Raw genomic sequence first — 21,639 nt, 5'->3', positions numbered from 1 at the left:
CACAGGGTGGTGAATATGCAAGATGATGAGCTTGATGCTCCTCTCCAATAAGTATTGAGGGTCTTATGTTGCTGTCTGGTCAAAAAGAGTATGATGTTGTTGCCGCCCGTAGTATTGAATGCAAGGGAAGCCAGCAAACATTTGGCCTCCCTTGAATTTGTTTTACAATTAAATAATAACCAATCAGCTGAGTGAGCTCACATTTCAATGGTCCTGGCATACACCCCCAAAAATAGTGTCAAAGGAAGGCAGTTTGGATTTGGCTTCACACGAATCACATCACATCAAAAGCCTAACTCCATTTACAGAAAAAAATATTATTGTTGCATCTCATTGTTTTTCTCCTCCAGTGGCTAGCTAGGTAGCTAAAATGGTCCCTTTCCTAAATTAGCCATGGATGGAGATAGGGATTTGGACTTGTGGTTTGACTTAATTCTCAGTACTGGCCAATGATTATAATGGCGATTCTGATCCAACCATTATGTCATACATTGTGCCCTTTGCCTGAGAGGATGGAAGTTCAATATGTAGCTAATGTAGAAGGCTAATGTTAACTCGCAGGCTCATCGTTGCCCATCGAAGGAAGTTAGGCTAGCGATCAAGCATTTTAGCCAGGTAGCCTAGGACAACAAAAACTAAAAGTGTGTACTGTATGACAGAGTGATAGACCGTTTAGGCAACATGACAGAGAGGAGGATGGCATTGGTGTTTCTCTACAGGTAGGGTGAGTCAGCATGTTTTTCAGCACGCACACATACACACACACAGAAATCAGAACCATGGACAGCCACATCATATTTTGTTTATGTTGATTGAACTAAATTGTTTTAGGTATATTTTAGTTGTCACTGTAGTAGACTAAGTATTGGTGATTTGATGAGGTTGAAATGTTAACGTTTAAATGGTGCTAGCTGGAATAGTCTTGTTTTCTTTGTGACTTACGTTAACTGCTGATTAGTAGTCTTGAAAATGACAGAAACATTAACTTGCTTGACCAAGCTGTAGGTCATTTAACTGTTTGTAACATACAATATGCTTTGTGGACTTCACCAGACAGAGGTTGCTCTCTGGTTTTGTGATGAAACACAGATGTGGTTGAATTTATTCTGCTACTGTGTCTTCTTATTGTCTCTCAGCCTTAGCCCTAAATATCACAGTGTCAAGGCATATGAACTAACAGGTTATAGAGCAAACATACAATGATCACAACACATGGGTTGTAATATGGCACATTTTTCCTGGCTTGGCTTCCCCAGTGATTTTACCCACACACTGCTACTGGGGGAGGGGTGGTGATCAAAGATTGGATACCATTACCATGGTTACTACTCACATCAGTATCTTCAGTCACATGTTGTCACGGTAACGACAGCTCTGTTACGGTGAAGAGAGTCATGTGACTGAGGTGGGAGTGCGTTCTAGGGAATCATGTTCTCCCTAGATAACGTAGCCCACAGCCTATATATAGCCTAGTATATTCTGATAAGAGCAAGGAGCGAGTGTCCTTGAATAGCTTGTTTTGTGTGGTTGACACCGTGGTGTGGATATTTTGCTTAGTTTACACAGGTGTTTCTCAGACCCAGGGGTAGAATTGGCGGGCTCTGATATCTCACTGCGCTCACGAAAAAGTGGTGCAGAGCACACAGCAGTGTTGCCTACGAAGAGGCGGAATACGGCGGGTGCAGCTCCGTAAATATTATGTTGAAACACAGCAGTCTTTTAAAGGCGCTTTGTGCGTCGGTAATCCGCTCTGATGTCACGATCAGGAGGAGTTGACCGCTCAGGCCTAATCCATGCAAATTGTCTGAAGGTACAGAGGGACCAGCAAAAATGGTGAAACGGATTGTTACGCGACCAACCCATCCATACTGACGAACAGGTAAGATTATATTTATCATCCAGAATATAGGGCAACGATTAACATGACAGCGACTGGCATGTCGACCGCATTCCGTCGGTAGTATATAGATTGGAATGGAATGAATGAAGGTAGGAGGTTGCGCCGATTATTTGACCACGAAAAGCAGCTGGCATATGGATAATTTCATTAGATGTGTCACATTGTACAGCCTTTCATCGTCGTCGGACATTCAGACAGGTGCCTGTTTTTTAAAAATATGACGACAGTCCATTCGTAGTGCAGTTGTCAATAACAAAAATGTATTATTTAACCACAGGATCGAGCGCATAAATTACTGTTTGCTTTCCTTTTGGGCTGTGACACAGGATGACAGAATCGGGAGAGCGCTTTATCATCCCATAGAATAGTGACTGTTCTGTCCGGACTCCGGACATATCGCGGTTGAAAAGCCACTTTATTGCACATAGGCCTATAACTAATACTGAACAAAATATGAACGTAACATGCAACAATTTCAAATATTTTACTGAGTTACAGTTCATATAAGGAAGTCAGTCAATTGAAATAAATGCATAAGGCCCTAATCTATGGATTTCACATGACTGTGCAGGAGTGCAGCAATGGGTGGGCCTGGCTCCCCAGTGGGTGGGCCTATGCCCTCCCAGTCCCACCCATTGCTGCGCTCCTACACAGTCAGCAATCATAATGAGGTTTTCCTTCCTTGGAAGTACTGCCTAATTCTCTAAAACGGCATATGGTAGAGAAATTAACATCTAACTATCTGGCGTCAGCTCTGTTGGACATTGCTACAGTCAGCATGCCAATTGCACACCCCCTCAAAACTTGAGACATCTGTGGCATTGTGTTGTGTGACAAAACTGCATATTTTATAATGGCTTTTTATTGTCTCCAGCACAAGATGCACCTGTATAATGATCATGCTGTTTATTCAGCTTCTTGATATGCCACACCTGTCAGGTGGATGGATTATCTTGGCAAAGGATTTTAGAGAGATAAACTTAATGTGTGTATGGCCATTTCTGGGATATTTTATTTCAGCTCATGAAACATGGGACCAACACTTTACATTTTGCTTTTATATTTTTGTTCAGTATAGTTTTAGGAAATGGCAATTATTTGTATTTTCTATTTTAAATTGTCTCATATAATGCTGGTCGTCACTGCAATTGTATTGCATGAATAACATAGCCTACCAAATCAAATCAAATCAAATGTATTTATATAGCCCTTCGTACATCAGCTGATATCTCAAAGTGCTGTACAGAAACCCAGCCTAAAACCCCAAACAGCAAGCAATGCAAGTGTAGAAGCACGGGCTGTTTTCAATGAAAATAAGAGTATTTGTCACAAGGTACCTGCTGTCCCACCCTTTTCATTTCCTCACGTTCAGTCATATTTTTAAAAATGTCCTGTCTGCGGCCATGAAACGTGGGACTTGAATACACTTTAGTCAGTCATCACACCTCCTTTAATCCCATCCTGCTGAAACAACAAACATGTCATCAAAATGTAACCAGTAGACCTATTGATGCTACATGTAAACACTGTTTTAACGTTGGCCTTGTCTCGTGTGTGTGTGTGTGTGTGTGTGTGTTAGGCTAGTGTAAAATCAGTGAGTTAATGGCTTGGTTAATCCCCTCCCTGGGGCTTTCACTGGAGCCCTGACAGATGGAGGAGCAGTACACAGGTCACAGCTCCCTCCGTCGGCCCGGCTGCCTGGCCCATGTTGCCCACAGCCAGACCATCTGTGAACCGGGCACTGCCCCCCAGGTGCCCGCCCAGTCAGCAGCACCAAGCACCGGGGAAAGGGCATAAATCGAACATATAATCTGCACTCTGTCCTCCTCTCTGTCTGTTTCTGCCTGCACTAAGATTACTTTTCATCCTGAGGTTCTGCATTAACCTCTGCCCCTAGTCTCCACTCAGCTATCCAGCCGTTATTAAATCTGTACATTCTCTGCTTTCTGTATCCTATAATTTGCATTTGAGCTACTCTCATTAATTCATAAAGTATAGAAGCCTATGGCTCTTAAAGCTACAGAATACTGTACCTGCAAAATTGTGAAAGCTAATCCTATACTATACTTTGAAATCAGTATACTGCTGCTGAGTATATTGCATAATCTATCCAGAGTACAGACATAAATATTCTGTACACTGAGCATACAGTTCAGGATTCAGCCCAGCCTCCTCTCTTTCAGGTCGGTGGTGTTGGGGCTTTGTCCTTCCTACTCTTTAATGCCAGCTGCTGTGCTGTGGTGGTGTGGTGCTGCTGCTGGGGCAGGGAGAATATACCTGAGATTAAACACACCCAGATGAATCGCATGAGATTTGGTTTTTCCCTGGAGAATAGGGAGCCCTGCAGCTTCTTATCTGTCAGTGTACATTCTGTTTCTGTGTCTGTGTGTGTGTGTGTGTGTGTGTGTGTGTGTGTGTGTGTGTGTGTGTGTGTGTGTGTGTGTGTGTGTGTGTGTGTGTGTGTGTGTGTGTGTGTGTGTGTGTGTGTGTGTGTGTGTTGTACTATGTAGATGTGTGTGGTATTGGCAAATCTCAATATTTTTATTTGACCGAAATTGAGGATAGAATTGACATTAAAATGGATTATGGGTGAGTGAGACATACTTCATAACCACAGTGGTGCTCTATCACTCACTCTCAAAACACAATCCCATTATCCTGTTTGTAGACATGCCTTCCTGACCCTGCTGTTTCATCCAGACCCCTGAACTATGACCTATCTGTTCTCATGAATTTCCTGTCTCCCTTCAGGCAGTGCTGTGAGTGGTGTTTCTTTGGAGACGGAAGGACCATGTTCTATATGTAAACAGATTACAGCAGAGTGATGAGCCACAAGCAGCAGGGGGAGCGGCTAGGTGATGCTGTGGGGGCGGAGCAGAAGTCTCCAGCTGCTCCCAGAAACAGGCATCCCAATGGCACAGAAGGAGGAGGTGGAGGAGAGGGTGTCCCTGTCCGGAGAAGTTGGAGACCCTGCCAAATGCTCGGTCAGGACGGGCAGGATCCTTATCTTCATCACCACCACCATCATCATCCCTCTATTCCGCACCAAGGCTCGGGCCGCGGCCCCCCACGGCACCATAGGCGTTCACCCTCAGGGCAGGGCCTGTCCAGGCAGGGGGAGGGAGTGGCTACGGAGCCTCCTCGCCACACCCAGCCGCCCCGCCCTGGCGTGGCCCGCTACCGCCGCCAGGGGGAGCCCAGGGTCAGAGTTCACAGACGGAGACAGTCGCCGAGAGACATCCAAGAGATCCACGACCCGCCGTTTCCACATCATTGGTCAACTGACGCTTCTCTGACTGAGCAGAGTGACATGACTGGTCCAGCAACAATGAAGCAGCAGCACCTCATGCACTCCCCTCAACCCCACCACACACAGGACAGTGGAGCACCTGACCTTACTGCTGGTACTCTTATGCCAACACACCACACACCATGTCCCCCTGCACCTGATATCCCCCCTCAAGAGTTGCTACCACCCCTTACCAACATAGATTCTCCCCAGCCTCAGGAGGATGAGGAGAAGGAGGAGGAAGGGTGCAGCTCATCCATAACTCAGTCTGTTAGTGCTCAGAGTGGATTTGACATCCAGACAGACCTAGAGTGGAACCAAGAGCAGGGGGACCATGGAGAAGGGGACCTAAAAGAGATGAGTCTTGGAGAAGAGGACAAAAGAGAGAGGGATTTGGGAGAGGACAACCAGGAAGATGGAACAAATGGCCACTGTTCTGACACTGATAGTGCTGCCTCTCTAAGCATGGAGGCTCCGTCCCTGAGCCCACCTCCTCGCCAATCACCACCTACCTCTCCATCTCCATTCTCGCCCCCTCCACTTCCGTCTGAGCTCTCAGACCAATGTAGTGATGAGTTTAGCCCAAGCCCCACTCACGACACTGACATAATGCCTGACGATGAGAGCTGCACTGATTCTCCACTGTCCCATTCCGAATCTTTCACCTTTACAGACTCGTATCCAAAGACCTATGCAGAATTTTATTATGAGTCCTACCCACAGTCAGAATCCATCACAGAATCCTACACAGAGCCCTACGCAAAATCCTACCCCCAGTCTTTCCCCGAACCCTTGAAATTAATGAATTATTCAGACTTAGACAGAGAGCTCCACATGAGATCTGAGGCCGACCCTGATGAGCCATATGCAGAACCCTACCCAGAGCCCTATAGTTGTAGACAGAGGGAGCATGTTTATAAGGGAGCTACAGACACTGAGCCACCCACTAATCCACAACCCCATGCCTCCTGGCCAGGTAGGGAGGTGGGGTTACCACAGACCAGCCCCCCTTGGCAGGGTCGCTCAGTTGGCTCAAGACTGCACCACTACGATGATACTACGTCTGATGGGGAGGGTGACAGCCTTAAAGAAAGCTCCAGCTCTCAAAGCCTGGGGCCACCTCCCAGGTACGTGCAGGGTGAAACCCAGGCAGAGTATCTCAGCTCTGGGCAGCCTAGTTCAGGCGAGTTACAAGATGAGCAGGCCAGGATGGGGCTCAGGCTTCCAGCGGAAGGCCTTTCAGAGGACAGTGTCAGAGGATCAGGGAATGCCATCTCTCTGGCCATCAGGGACATCCGAGAGGCCATAGAGGAGGTGAAGACTAAGACGGTGAGATCGCCCTACACTCCTGACCAGCCCATAGAGCCTGTGTGGGTGATGAGACAGGAAGTCAGTCCTACTGAAGAGGAGTATTCCCCACAGCAGCCACCGGGAGGCAACGTGAGTGTGAGTATGAGGCAGCTCTGGATCACTATGGAAACATTGGTTTGAAGTGTTTACATATTTGTTTACATATTTGTTTGAAGTGTTTACATAGTTGAGTTGCATCATTGATAATAGTGAACAACTCTATGGGTGTGAGAGAATGGGGTCTGGCCAGGTGTGATATAGTTGTTTGTGTGATGTTGTCGTTTGTATGTGTATGTTTTGTATTGTTTAAAATAAAATCTTACAACAACAAAAAATTATAGTGAACAACTCAGTGGCAATAAGGTTATTTACTCTAATCTGTTTAAATGTGCCACCAGAAAACATCAATAATATCATTAACTGAAGTTTTCTATATGTATTTCTTAATCTTTCCTACAGCCTGTCTCTCAGTCACCTTCACACTATACCCAAGTTCCAGCTCGCGACACAGTCCCATCCCCAGCCCAAGTTCTGGCGCAAGTCCCAGAGCCCGTCTGTCCTGTGAGGGCAGAGTCCTCCAGATCACACCAGGTACAGCACAGGGAGCATAGAGAGCAGAAGGAACCGCCTCGGCCTCCATCGATTGAGGAGGTAAGTGACTGCTGTGCACAGTTTCAAATGCGGTTGAAGTTTGTCTTGTACTGGAGGCAGAACCGAGCGATTTCTCCTTAGGCCAGCTGCGAAGTCAAAATTGGCTATATTGTAAAAAGTCATGAGAACAAAAATCACTTTTTGTTCTTAATTAATTTAATGTTGAAGGGATACTTTGGGATGTTGGCAATGAGGCCCTTTATCTACTTCCCCAGAGTTAGCTGAACTCGTGGATACCATTTTTATGTCTCTGTGTGCAGTTTGAAGGAAGTTGCTAACTAGCGCTAGTGCAATTTCGAAGCAGAATTAGCGCAATGGCTGGAAGTCTGTGTGTTCTCAGATACCCATAGACTTCCAGTCATCGAGCTAATTCTGCTTCGTACTGGACACAGAGACATAAAAATGGTATCCACGAGTTCATCTGACTCTGGGGAAGTAGATAAAAGGCTTCATTGCCAAAATCCCAAAGTATCCCTTTAAGGTTAGACATTGGGGTTAGCAGTGTGGTTAAGGTTAGGGTTAGGTTTAAATAAGATTTTATGACTTTGTGGCTGTGCCAGCTATAGTGACCACTCTGCAGAGCTGCCTCTACAAGATTCATGATGAACACACTACTCTGAAAAGAGATGACTGAGGTTTAAGGAAGTGCTATTCTATAGTTACTGTCAACACCATTACTGATGTATAACAGTAATATTCCAATTTCAGATCCGGAGGAGTATGCCCTTCTTTCCCTCATATGTGGAAGGTGAGTGTCTCAGTTCTTGGAGGCAAAGCTTTGCTGTGGTATAAAGGAATTCTAATGACATTATGGAACAAGTCAGGAGCAGTGGTATGTTTTCACTCAAATCTGATGTATAGACATTGTAATTTCTGATGACTATTGATTGTACCCAGCCTCAATGACCGTCTTGTCTATAGTCCCAGGGCCATGTGACCCAGAGGACCTGATCGATGGCATCATCTTTGCAGCCAGCTACCTGGGCTCCACCCACCTGCTGTCAGAGAGGACACCCACTAAGAGTGCCCGCATGCAGCAGGCCCAGGAGGCTATGAGCCGTGTCAGGGTGAGATTCACACGGGGGTCATATCAACTAGGACCCAATTCTCTTCCCTAATTTTCATTTTCCTTTTTCAATATTTTAAATGACCACTAACAAGGAGGTAAGATTTTCATAGATAATAATTCTCATGTCCTTAGATTCATATAATTATGTGCATTACATTTTTACTGAATAGTTGTTGATAGATCTGCCAAATAACATTATTTAATGTCCATAAACAAGCATTGAAGAATGCCTAGGCCATCTGTCCGTTAGTGTATGTTGTTAACACATGCAGTCTGTTTCTTGAGGGGTGCTCATATCACATTGATAAAGGGGCAACTTTTGAGGATGTTTGCCTTATAACCTCTGGACCAGTAACTTTTGTCAGATGTGATAGACAGCTGACATCACACATGCCCCTTCTTACTGTTCTTTACTAAGCACTGTTTTGATCGTTCTCTATCTCTCTCTCGATCTATTGCTTTTGCTATTCCATACGGCAGACCGCCCAAAAGCAAGCTAAACACAGAAAGAAGGTACAGTGACAGTGTTACGGCTGTTTGTTCTGTGTCTTTTTATTATTATAACTAAGTCTTGTCTGTTATTGTTGTGAATAAAGTCTCATGTTGTTGAAATGCTGCTCTCCTCTCTCCCTAAATGTGGAGACTGAGGATGAGGTTCCTTCCTCCACTGAAGTGGATCTCTTCATGTCTACACAGAGGATCAAAGTGCTGAACGCAGACACTCAGGTAAATACTGTATACTATTCACCTTTACATCGACTCAAGGACAGCAAACACTATGTTGCAGGTACCAAACAATCTATAATATTAGTAAATCCAACACTACAAGTTATCAAACTAACCTCTCACCAGTAGTCACTGCTACCACACACACCTAAACTACACCCACATACTATACTGCCAAACACCTCTCTTTTCCTCTACAGCCACATAACCATGTCCTTATCCTGTGTTCCTAGCAGGAGTCCATGATGGACCTGCCCCTGAGGACCATCTCCTACATTGCTGACATAGGCAACATGGTGGTGCTGATGGCCAGGGGGAAGATGGTGCGCTCCAGGAGCGCTCAGGAAAACTTGAACCAAACCACTGACCACTCTGACCACACCAACAGCCCTGCCCGTGACGACCTTCCCCAGTACAGGATGGTCTGCCACGTGTTTGAGTCAGAGGATGTAAGTGTGTGTGTGTATGTGTGTGTTTACAAATTATCTGTTTGACTCAGACACAAGTGTGTCGATGTAGGAATTGTGTGACATATGTGATATGTGCATATTTTTGTATTCATCAGTCATGTATGATGCCTCTCCTTCTCTCTGTCCAGGCCCAGCTCATAGCCCAGTCCATTGGCCAGGCATTCAGTGTGGCATATCAGGAGTTCCTGCGGGCCAATGGAATCGACCCAGAGGACTTGAGTCAGAGGGAGTACAGCGACCTGCTCAACACTCAGGACATGTACAACGATGACCTCATCCACTTCTCCAAGTCAGAGAACTGCAGAGACGTGAGTCAACCACTAGGGGGCAGGCCAGTGTTGTGCTTGATTGATATGGGATTTTCGATCTGTAGTGGATATGTCAATTACTTTTAATACAGTACGAGGTAGACCTATGCAACCTTTCTTGTTAATGTAACAAATAGATGCACACATTTCATCCTTATTGCAGTCAGAATGCTAACTAGAACCATGAAGGCATTCAAGTGAACATAGTTGCATTGACCATAATTGTGTAAGTAGTGGTATATCATATTGTTCTGTGTATCCTACCTCAGGTTAACATCGAGAAGCAGAAGGGAGAGATGCTGGGGGTGGTCATAGTGGAATCAGGCTGGGGCTCTATCCTGCCCACCGTCATCATTGCTAGCATGATGCATTCTGGGCCAGCAGAGAAGTCTGGTCGACTCAACATTGGTGACCAAATTATGACCATCAATGGAACAAGTCTGGTTGGACTGCCCCTCTCCACCTGCCAGAGTATCATTAAGGTCAGTGTTTTTCCTTCTCTCTTTTTGGGTTTCCTTAAGTCTTTTTCCGCAGTATCCTCTCCCTTTCTGTGTCACTGGAGCCCAACTGTGCATTTCTGCTGAAAATCAGATACATGGTTGTCAACCTTAATCTAGTCTGCCCCTCTGCAAGCCAGCACACATTGAAAACAATTGACTGACTGCTTGACCAGGCAGTTCTGCAAGCATCTGCATGTCTTTCCCTCGTCTTGGCTGTTAACTCCTGTTACAATCCTCCCCTAAATATCCATCTCTACTCTCCAGGGTCTGAAGGCCCAGTGCAGGATCAAGTTGAACATCGTCAGGTGTCCCCCCGTCACCATGGTGCTGATCCGCAGACCAGACCTCAGATACCAGCTGGGATTCAGCGTACAGAATGGGATTGTGGGTACCATGACAATAGAAACCAATACAGATGTCCCCTTATATATATATATATTTTTTTTAAACATAATTGTAGTTTTCTTTATCAGCTGTTTGTGTCCCTCTCTCCTCCCTCTACAGATCTGCAGCCTGATGAGGGGGGGCATTGCTGAGAGAGGGGGGGTCCGCGTCGGTCATCGCATCATTGAGATCAACAGCCAGAGTGTGGTGGCCACGCCTCATGAGAAGATTGTTGACATCCTGTCTAATGCAGTGGGAGAGGTATGAGAAGACCCTTAACAGCTAGAATGTACTACAGTCCAGGGTTGAGTCAATCTATTTGAACTCAGACAATTTAGTAATGAGTTGAAATAATCCTAATTTAATCTGTAAATGGTGCTACAATTAATTTCTGGGATTTTATTGAGTTGAGAACGGTAGGAAGCCTCATGTCCGGCTGTGTAGCATGTGTCTGATCATGCAACCTGTGTTTCTTTGTGCTGCAGATCCACATGAAGACTATGCCTGCAGCCATGTACCGTCTGCTGACTGCCCAGGAACAGCCAGTCTACATCTGAAAATGCTGTCCACATTAAGAGGATTTACTTCCATTGCATTTATTTATTTATTACCATGTATTCATTGATATTCACATTCTCACTGAAATGCTTGAAATGTTTTTGTTCTTCCCCATTTCTCAGCACTGACTTGCCTTAATCTAAATCCATTTTCATTATACATATGAATGACAAGTGCATCGCTGAAGGCACAAATTAATTTACCAGACAGAGTATAAATGTGATGCGTTTGATCAATAACCAAAGAACTGAATTTAATGTGCATATTTAAGAAAAACAACGAGCAAGGAATACATTTAGTCTTTCAGGGTCCTATGAATGTACTATAATACTACTACACATGCAAACAGTCTCCATGGGGGCATGGAAACCAAAATGTGAGCTTGTCATTGGACAAAAAAAACAACACTTAAATTCAGGCTTGCATGTACAAATATGTAACTCTGCAAAGCAAAGGCAATGTCCTTAGATGTTGCAGCTATGCTATAATTTGCACCGGGTTGAATTAACTCCCAGAAGCCATCCTGCTTGAGCCAGCATTAGAAATATCCACAGCACTGTCACCTTTATTTATAGAATGAACTAAGACAAGTGAAAGTTAAGTTATTTATTTCTGTATTTGTTTGAGAAAGTAAAACTCCCTACAGTCGATTTCAGCAGCCTGAGGAACATGAATAAAAACAGTAGAGGAATACAGACATGTAGAGCAAAGCAACAGACATGTTAAAGACAGTAAGAGTCAGTCTCCTGGTAAAAAAACAAAAACGTATATACTGTATATGCCATAAAAATGTGATCGTCTCAGGTTGTATGGATGCAGCTAATACAGAAGTAAACTGGCATGTTTTGCCCATCACCTCTGAGAGCCAAGTGTTGACTGCTTGTTTGTTCTTTCAGTGATCTGACACTGTTACACTTTCAGAGCTAAAGGCACTTTGTATGTGCTGATCTCTAGTATTTAAGGAGACAAAATGTCCAAGTGTAGAGTAAATCAAAAGGGTATGCAATGCATGATTTAAAAGGATAAAGGATAGATTCTCCACCACTAGCAGACCATAGAGCAGCAGTAGACAAAATATTATGTCCGTCCAAATACATTTCTATTAATGTAACAAAGAATGCTTAAGATGTATAACATGTATAAAGATAAATATATACACAAATGTAAGGTTTATATTTCTTTTAAAAGACAGGGTACTTAGACTGCATTGGTCTGGGCAGATATGACCGAGGGGTTGAGGGTGAAGATCAAACACTACCCATCAGGGTAGACATTGAGGTTGGGATGTTAAAATGCCGATTCACCATCCACATAGTGAGGCAAACAAACAGTCAAGGTAAGGACACACTTGGTTAGTGATCACAAGGAACGGGATATATCCTCCTGCCACTAGGTCGGGCCAAAGATTCGGATAGGCAACCGTAACACTAGGCTGTTTGAGTGAGCACAGTGAGGGCCTCGCTGATTGGGTGAGAACGGAAGGGTGCGATAGGTGGGTCTGTCTGTCCTACAGCTCAGTGTCTTTGTATTTCTGGGGGTTACTGTAGTAGCCTCGTCTGTTCTGGTCAGCCAGCTGTCTGCGGTACTCTTCCTCATCATCGTCGAAATGACCCCTACTCTCAGAGTACGGTGGCCTGGAGGATGGGGTCTGGGGCTCCGGGTTGGAGCTGGAGCTTGACACAGAAGAGCGAGAGAGAGACATTTTCAATAATTCTGATTGTTGTGCATCAAGTCTGTAAAAAAAAAAACCTTCAACACATCCTGAACCCAACCTAAGACAGGCAGTGGAAGGTTCAGTAAAAATGCTAATTTGTGTGGTGACAGACAAGGTTAATATACAAACTTACCCTATTGGCTGTGGGCGGTTGTGGTTGGGCTTTGGTAGTTTCACTGGGACTGCATAGATGTCTGGGTGCTTCTGGGCTATTTCCAGCTACAGTCAGAGATCAGGAGGAAGCCCAGTTAAGTAAAAAGCACATACATTAAACTAATAAGGCAACATCCGCACTTGAATATACCTTTGGGTATATGCAATGCAAAGTTGACCAGAATATGACATGATTACACTCAGAATGCATGGTGCTGTAGCTCTATTAGTTTGTTTATGAAGCATTACTATCTATACTTAGTTTCCACTATCAGTAGTACTGACCCGTGCTTGCTCAGCCTCCTGGAGCTCCAGCATCCTCTGGGCTCTGGCCAGGTGGTCCATCTTTTCAAAGGCCTTCACCTTGCCCATGAAGGAGCGGTTGGCCGGGTCCTCTCCCTCCGGGACAGCGTGGTCCTCAGATGACTGGTTGAGTGCCCTCAGAGTAGGCTTAAGGGCCACGGTGGGCTTGAGGGCAACTGGAGGCGGGGCTGACTTGGTCCCCCCGGCAGTGTCGCTGCTAATGGTGCTACTGGAGTGGGAGTCGTAGCCCCCGCGAGACTGCACCCTCACCTGCTGCAATAGAAGAGGATAGTAACCTTAATAAGTCTTATAAGTGCAAGATGTGGGTCAGAGTCAGGGTTCAGGGGATTGAGAGGTGATGGTGGGCTTCAAGGGGTCTCACCTTGGGGGGCTCAGGGACGAAGGAGGGGGGTGGACTGGGGTCTCTCAGCCCCTCTCTGCTCCCTGATCTCCTCATACGCGGTATGGGGGCAAGATGGGGTCTCTAGAGAGGGGAGGGATGTACATATACATGTGTCAACAGACATACATGCGCAAAAACCAGACTAGTTCAGCACAACTAGTCAAGATATTTGACTGACAATGGGAGATTCACAGATTATTGGAGTATACTTAAAGCTGCAATATGGAATTTTTGGGGCGATCCAAATTCACATAGAAATATCAGTTATAGATCTGTCATTATTAAAAACAAGTAAAAAGCGGTAAATCTGTTCTTTGTGTGCTATTTCTATGCTTTCAAGTCTTTAGTTTTTTCATCTTTTACTTTCAGTTTTGTACACCAGCTTCAAACAGTTGAAAATGCAATGTTTGGGTTATGAATAAGATTCACAGCATTTTTGATGGTACTTATGTCACAAACTGAAATTACATTTACATTTAAGTCATTTAGCAGACGCTCTTATCCAGAGCGACTTACAAATTGGATTAGTTAATTGGACTAATTACAAATTAGGCCAACTATTAGAATTTTAGCAACCAGGAAATGGCAGAGCAATTTCTGTACAGTGCACCTTTAACAGGGAGGTTGATAGACTGGCATTTCTCTGTCCATCTCGGACACTGAATGAGCGTGAGCGTGATTGACAGTAGTAAAGCCCACCTCTGTCAGTACGGGCTCTGAGGAGCGGCTGATTGCCGACACCGGCTGATGGGGCTCGTCCATTGGCTCGTCCAGCTCGTTGTCGGTGTAAGCCCCACCCTCATCGGCCGTGTCGTCGTAGTCACTGGTCAGCCGGCTGTCCATGCTCAGGTAGTCAGCGCTCATCGCTGACAGGTATGACATGCGGTCGTCATGGATATCCAGGTCCTCTCCGAGCCGTCCAACTGAGAAACAGAGACAGAGATGCAGGTTGGTGTTTCAGAAGCTTGTGTTTCAGACATAAATTCAGACAAATGTTTCACTTTTAAACTCGGACAAAACAGAGATGCTAGTTCTAGGTCCCAAGAAACAAAGAGAACTTCTGTTTAATCTGACAATGATTCTTGATGGTTGTACAACAGTCTCAAATAAAACTGAAGGACCTCGGCGATACTCTGGGCCATGAGCTCTTTTGACGAACATATCAAGACGGTTTCAATGACAGCTTTTTCTATCTTCGTAACATTGCAAAAATCTGAAACTTTGCCCAAAAATGCAGAAAAATGTATCCATGCTTTCGTCACTTCTAGATTAAACGACCGCAGTGCTCTACTTTCCGGCTACCCGGACAAAGCACTAAAGTAACGTTAGTTAGTGCTAAACACGGCTGCTAGAATCTTGACTAGAACCAACCCTGTAGTGGTGTGGGGGCTGTACTTTGGCAAAGTGGATGAGGTTATATCCGACTGGTTTGCCCTGTCCGGGGGTATCGTCGGACTGAGCCAGTGTCTCCCGACCCCTCCTGCCTCAATGTCAAAACAAAGTTTTTTTTATTTTTTACAATTTTGCTTATTTAAAATGAAATATCACATTTACATAAGTAGTCAGACCCTTTACTCAGTACTTTGAAGAAGCACCTTTGGTAGTGATTACAGCCTCGAGTCTTCTTGGGTGTGACGCTACAAGCTTGGTACAACTGTATTTGGGGAGTTTCTCCCATTCTTCTCTGCAGATCTACTCAAGCTCTGTCAAGTCGGATGGGGAGCGTCGCTGCACAGCTATTTTCAGGTTCAAGTCTGGGCTCTGGCTGGGCCACTCAAGGACATTCAGAGACCTGTCCAGAAGCCACTCCGGCGTTGTCTTGGCTGTGTGCTTAAGGTTGTTGTCCTGTTAGAAGATGAACCTTCACCCCAGTCTGATGTCCTGAGCAGGTTTTCATTAAGGATCTCTGTACTTCGCTCTGTTCATCTTTCCCTCGATCCTGACTACCGTAATTGCTGGACTATAAGCCGCTACTCTATTCCCACGCTTTGAACTTTGCGGTTTATACAATGACGCGGCTAATTTATGGATTTTTCCTGCTTTCACAAGATTCATGCAGCCAAAAACTGAGCACCGTCACATAATGTGACGTAAAATCGAGCGCGCTCAAACTTCCCATCATTCTGATTACGGTAGTAATTTTGTCACCCTCATCATGGCAAAGACACAGAGAAATGCATATGATGCAGCTTTCAAGTTGAAGGCGATTGATCTGGCTGTTGGAAAAGGAAAGAGAGCTGCTGCACGGGAGCTTGGCCTTAATGAGTCGATGATAAGACGTTGGGAACTGACTCAGTGCAAAAAGACAACAAAGGCTTTCAGAGGGAAGAAAAGCAGATGGCCCAAAGTATTTGCAGCCACTCAACATCAGTGTAAATCGTGCATTTAAGGTGGCGCTCCTTGTTCAGTGGGAGTCTTGGATGACAAGTGGGGAGAAATCCTTCACTAAAACGGGCTGCATGCGAAGAGCAACTTATGGTCAAGTCTGCCAGTGGGTCCTGACAGCGTGGAGCATTGTCAAAAAATCCACTATCATCAACAGGTTTCGAAAGGCTGGACTGCTGCGTGTTGAAGGGGCAGCATGAGCTCAGCGGGGTATTTGCCTCCGGATGGAAGTGACGAGAGCGACAATGAAAACGATCCAAATCGGATGAAGCAATTCTGAGGCTATTCATCTCCGACACCGAAGGAGATGACTTCAGTGGTTTCAGTGCACAGGAGGAGGAAGATAGTGACAAAGTTCATTTGTTTCACTGTACCGGTAGGCACCTGCGGCTTATAGACATGTGCGGCGTATTTATGTACAAAATACATATTTTTTAATAATTCAGTGGGTGCGGTTTATATTCAGGTGCGCTTAATAGTCCAGCAATTACGGTAGTCTCCCAGTCCCTCCCGCTGAAAAAACATCCCCCACAGCACGATGCTGCCACCACTATGCTTCACTGTAAGAATGGTGCTCGGTTTCCTCCAGACGTGACGCCTTGGCATTCAGGTCAGAGTTCAACCTCGGCTTCATCAGACCAGATAATCTTTTTTCTCATGGTCTGAGTCATTATAGTGCCTTTTGGCAAACTCCAAGCAGGTTGTCATGTGCCTTTTACTGAGGAGTGGCTTCTGTCTGACCACTCTACCATAATGGCCTGATTGGCAGAGTGCTGCAGAGATGGTTGTCCTTCTGCAAGGTTATCCCATCGCCACAGTTGAACTCTGGAGCTCTGTTAGAGTGACCATCGGGTTCTTGGTCACCTCCCTGACCAAGGCCCTTCTCCCCCAATTGCGCAGTTTGGCCAGGTGGCCAGCTTTAGAAAGTCTTGGTGGTTCCAAACGTCTTCCATTTAAGAATGATGGCAGCCACTGTGTTTTTGGGGATCTTCAATGCTGCAGAAATGTTTTGGTACCCTTACCCAGATCAACACATTCCTGTCTCTAAGGACAATTCCTTGAACCTCATGGCTTGATTTTTGCTTTGACATGCACTGTCAACTGTGGGACATTATATAGACAGGTGTGTGCCTTTCCAAATCATGTCCAATCAAGATGTAGAAACATCTCAAGGATGATGAACCTTTTTGGGATAGGGGGCAGCATTTTCACTATTTGATGAATAGCATGCCCAGAGTGAACTGCCTCCTACTCTGTCCCAGATGCTAATATATGCATATTATTATTAGTAGTGGATAGAAAACTCTGAAGTTTCTAAAACTATTTGAATGATGTCTGAGTATAACAGAACTCATATGGCAGGCGAAAACATGAGAAAAATCCAACCAGGAAGTGGGATATCTGAGGTTTGTAGTTTTTCCAAAGCTTGGCCTACCGAATACAGTGTCTATGGAGTCAAGTTGCACTTCCTATGGCTTCCACTAGATGTCAACAGTATTTAGAAACTTGAATGAGAATTCTACTATAAAGGAGGGGCTCATGAGACCTCTGAGTCAGTGGTCTGGCAGAGTGCCTTGGTCTCATGACGTGCGTTCCTGACAGAGTTACCTCTCGTTCCAGTGCTTTTCTGAAGACAAAAGGAATTCTCCGGTTGGAACATTATTGATTAAAAACATCCTAAAGATTGATTCCATACATCGTTTGGCTTGTTTCTACGACCTGTAACGGGACTTTTTGAGTTTTTGTCTGAACGAAATGCTCACGCCTCATGAAGATGGATTACTGGGCTGAACACGCTAACAACAAGTGGCTATTTGGACATACATGATGGACTTTATGGAACAAAATCAGTCATTTATTGTTGAACTGGGATTCCTGGGAGTGCCTTCTGGTGAAGATCATCAAAGGTAAGTGAATATTTATGGTGTAATTTCTAACTTTGTTGATTCCAAAATGGCAGTTTTGGGTTCTGAGCGCCGTTCTCAGATGATGCTTTTTCCGTAAAAAAAAAAAAAAATCTGACAGCGGTTGCATTAAGGAGAAGTCTATCTTTAATTCTGTGAATAACACTTGTATTTTTTATCAATGTTTTTTATGAGTATTTCTGCAAAATCACCAGATGTTTTGGAATCAAAACATTACTGCACGTAAGGGCGTCAATGTAAACTGAGAGTTTTGGATATAAATATGCACCTTATGGAACAAAACATACATGTATTGTATAACATGATGTCCTATCAAAGATCAAAGGTTAATGATTCATTTTATCTATATTTCAGCTTTTTGTGACTCCTCTCTTTGGCTGGAAAAATGGCTGTGTTTCTTGGACTTGGCTATGACCTAACGTAATAATATGTTGTGCTTTTACTGTAAAGCATTTTTGAAATCAGACACGACGGGTAGATTAACAAGATGTGCATCTTTCATTTGCTGTATTGGAATTGTTAATATGTGAAAGTTACACATTTCAAAAAAAATGTTTTTGAAATTCGCGCACTGCCTTTTCAGCGGAATGTTATGGAGGGGTTCCGCTAGCGAATGAGACTGGAAATTGCTCTAGAAATGTTAACGAAAACAGGATGCTCCCTGGAGCGCAATTTCCAGTCTCATTGCATAGGGTTTGAATACTTATGTAAATAATCTGTTTTTTATTTTTAATACATTGGAAAAAATGTCTAAAAAGCATTTTTCACTTCAACATTATGGGGTATTGTGTGTAGATTTATGAGGAAAAAAATTCATTCAAACAATTTTTGAATAAGACCATCATAACAAAATGTGGAAAAAGGGGACTGAATACTTTCCGAATGCACCTGTATACATTTATTAAGCTCAGCCAGAGCTTACCTTGCCCTCACAGACCCACACGGCCCGCTCCTGCTGTGCCCGGATAGAGTCCTTCACACTCCCGTACCACCCATCATTGGCTGAGTTCAGGTCAACGGTCGCTGTGCATGGAAACAAAGCAGAAAGATTGTCACAAAACCCTGGCTATCCAACACTGCCACCGGGGACCGCCAGTGTAACTGCAATTAGAGGTCGACCGATTATGATTTTTCAACGCCGATACAGATTATTGGAGGACCAAAAAAATCCAATACCGATTCATCGGCCAATTTTTTAAATTGCTTTGTAATAATGACAATTACAACAATACTGAATGAACACTTATTTTAACTTAATATAATACATCAATAAAATCAATTTAGCCTCAAATAATGAAACATGTTCAATTTGGTTTAAATAATGCAAAAACAAAGTGTTGGAGAAGAAAGTAAAAGTGCAATATGTAGGGCCTCCCGGGTGGCGCAGTGGTTAAGGGTGCCAGCTGTGCCACCAGAGACCCTGGGTTCGCGCCCAGGCTCTGTCGCAACCGGGAGGTCCGTGGGACGAAGCACAATTGGCCTAGCGTCATCCGGGTTAGGGAGGGCTTGGCCGGTAGGGATATCCTTGTCTCATCGCGCACCAGCGACTCCTGTGGCGGGCAGTGCACGCTAACCAAGGTTGCCAGGTGCACAGTGTTTCCTCCGACACATTGGTGCGGCTGGCTTCCGGGTTGGATGCACGCTGTGTTAAGAAGCAGTGCGGCTTGTGTATCGGAGGACGCATGACTTTCAACCTTCGTCTCTCCCGAGCCCGTACTAAAACAAGGTATCCTTACCTTTCTTACTGCTTGCCTAGTTAAATAAAAGGTGTTAAAAAAATAACAATTAAATAAATAAAAATTTGACAAATCTGTGTCCAGAAATACTGATTTTCGATTGTTATGAAAACTTGAAATCGGCCCTAATTAATCGGTCATTCCGATTAATCGGTCGACCTCTAACTGCAATACTGCTGTACACTGTACTCTATAATTGTACACATGAATTGGATTGTGGGTTTACTAACGCATTAGTTATAGTTTGTTGACAAAAACGTTAATATGGTGACAACGATGTAGGCAGTGTAACGGTTATGGTATGAGGGTAGGGAAGGGAAAATGTGAGAGGAGGAGAGTGCGTATATGCAAGAAGGAATTATACAACTAGCAAAGTGATGATGCTGTATGTTGTTGCTATGAAAGTGAACTGTGTGTGGGTTTATTCATTCCACCGATTCTGTTGCAATTTTTGTTTTGTTTTTAAATGGAAGCATACGGGAAAAAAACGGAGGGACCTACCTGAATTTGTCAAATAGAAACTCGTTTTGCAACTGTTTGGACTAATGATGACACCCCTGATCAGTTAGATGAAGGCAAGAGTGTGCAAAGTGGTATTGAATGTTTCACTGTCTGTCACCTTGATTACTCCAATTTTCTCTCGACCTGTTGTCGTTGTAAACTTCATTCATAGGCTAGGTTGTAGCAACCTCATGATGGGTATAGGGTAAATCCGAGTATCATGTAGCAGCCTAAACCTATCGCTGTTACATTGAGCTGGGTGAATGGAATATGAATGCCAATAATCTAATATGCTGTAAAAGAAATAACACCACACATATTTAAAAAAATATATATATTTAAAAAATAAATCCTCCCTAATCTCAAACGGCACTGACTGCCACTGGTGTGCGAGTGTGTGTGACTGACCGGTGAAGAGGTGAGAACAGGTCTTCCTCAGTTTGACCGCCTGCTCGTAGAGTTTGCGGGCACTGCGGTTGGAGCCGGGCACCAGGCGGTTCCTCATGGTCTTGACGCCACCCTTGCTGTCCGGGTTGAGGAACACCACGATGGGGTACCACTGGGTATAATTCAGGGTGTCCACTGCCTTGGGAGTTACATCCAGCAGGGCATGGCGGTCCTGGGGAGACAGGGAAGAGTGTCAATGTGAGGGGAGTGAAAGAAGAGTAAGGTGAGGTGGAGTATGATGGAATTGAAAATGAGGAATGCAGTGTTCAAAAGAATGAGGAATATTACTATGGTGATGAAGAGGATGGTAATGATCAGTGATTGTCTTTACCTGTTCTATGATCTGTCGAATGGTATTGAGTCTCACCACACCGGAGGACTTCTCAGTGCCTGCATCCTTGGGCTCAGTCTCTGTGTGGGCAAACAAAACACATCAGCTTCTCACCAAAACACACACGCTTATAGAAGCATTACGGCAGAGCTCAATTTAGCTTGCCTGGTCAGCAAAGGGTGAGAAATTTGCATTGAAATTAAAAATGCTAAAATAGAGTGCACCTAACCTAAATACATGATGCAAATTCATTCACAAGCATTAGTTAGGAGCACCATACTTACTGGCTATGACAAACTCTTCAGGCAGGTCGTTTCCCAGTTTCTCATTGACTGCGTCTGCGATGGGCCCAAACACAACCACTGGTCTCCTGAAGCCAGCTGAGGATCAACACAGACACACAGTATCTCACATCTAGAATGGACTTCCTACTTGCGGTCTAGTGCAGACCATTGTGGGAAAATAAAGAATAATTTCAGAAACATTCAGTTGAAGTTAGGAAGTTCAAACAAAGGTTTAGTGTTTTGATACGTCCT

General features: G+C 44.4%; 2 protein-coding genes across 3 annotated transcripts in view; one reads left to right on the top strand and one right to left on the bottom strand.

Annotated features, from left to right (window-relative positions):
• The first annotated feature begins 1,483 nt into the window (after nt 1-1,483).
• LOC115122332 (amyloid-beta A4 precursor protein-binding family A member 1-like) lies at nt 1,484-11,948 on the top strand. Of its 2 annotated transcripts, none has more exons than XM_029651549.2 (13): nt 1,484-1,879; nt 4,652-6,635; nt 6,999-7,190; nt 7,899-7,938; nt 8,112-8,257; nt 8,740-8,772; nt 8,902-8,985; nt 9,222-9,434; nt 9,584-9,763; nt 10,033-10,245; nt 10,528-10,647; nt 10,768-10,908; nt 11,133-11,948. In XM_029651549.2, the coding sequence occupies exons 2-13, from the start codon at nt 4,725-4,727 to the stop codon at nt 11,202-11,204; spliced, it is 3,345 nt and encodes a 1,114-aa protein (XP_029507409.2). In that variant the 5' UTR covers nt 1,484-1,879; nt 4,652-4,724; the 3' UTR covers nt 11,205-11,948. The 2 variants fall into 2 exon arrangements, with proteins under 2 accessions (XP_029507409.2, XP_029507401.2); XM_029651541.2 differs by having other exon boundaries at nt 9,219-9,434.
• Nucleotides 11,797-21,639, bottom strand: part of LOC115122316 (tight junction protein ZO-2-like) — a 30,818-nt gene continuing 20,975 nt past the window's right edge. The window contains 10 exon segments of the mRNA XM_029651525.2: nt 11,797-12,878; nt 13,053-13,138; nt 13,358-13,648; nt 13,758-13,859; nt 14,478-14,689; nt 14,692-14,701; nt 19,011-19,111; nt 20,734-20,944; nt 21,104-21,183; nt 21,388-21,483. Of these exon segments, the coding sequence (XP_029507385.2) occupies nt 12,713-12,878; nt 13,053-13,138; nt 13,358-13,648; nt 13,758-13,859; nt 14,478-14,689; nt 14,692-14,701; nt 19,011-19,111; nt 20,734-20,944; nt 21,104-21,183; nt 21,388-21,483 (1,355 nt within the window). The 3' untranslated portion in view covers nt 11,797-12,712.

The sequence above is a fragment of the Oncorhynchus nerka genome, linkage group LG4 (assembly GCF_034236695.1).
Source record: "Oncorhynchus nerka isolate Pitt River linkage group LG4, Oner_Uvic_2.0, whole genome shotgun sequence".
Taxonomy (NCBI): domain Eukaryota; kingdom Metazoa; phylum Chordata; class Actinopteri; order Salmoniformes; family Salmonidae; genus Oncorhynchus; species Oncorhynchus nerka.
The sequence above is the reverse complement of the archived record's forward strand: the minus strand, read 5'-3'. Positions and strand labels throughout refer to the sequence as shown.

Excerpts from the sequence above, each read along its gene's own strand:
- LOC115122332 (XM_029651541.2), top strand. The coding sequence starts at position 4,725 with ATGAGCCACAAGCAGCAGGGGGAGCGGCTAGGTGATGCTGTGGGGGCG. Across the intron at positions 7,939-8,111 it reads CTTTCCCTCATATGTGGAAG|TCCCAGGGCCATGTGACCCA; the intron begins GTGAGTGTCTCA and ends TCTTGTCTATAG. Across the intron at positions 9,435-9,583 it reads ACGTGTTTGAGTCAGAGGAT|GCCCAGCTCATAGCCCAGTC; the intron begins GTAAGTGTGTGT and ends CTCTCTGTCCAG.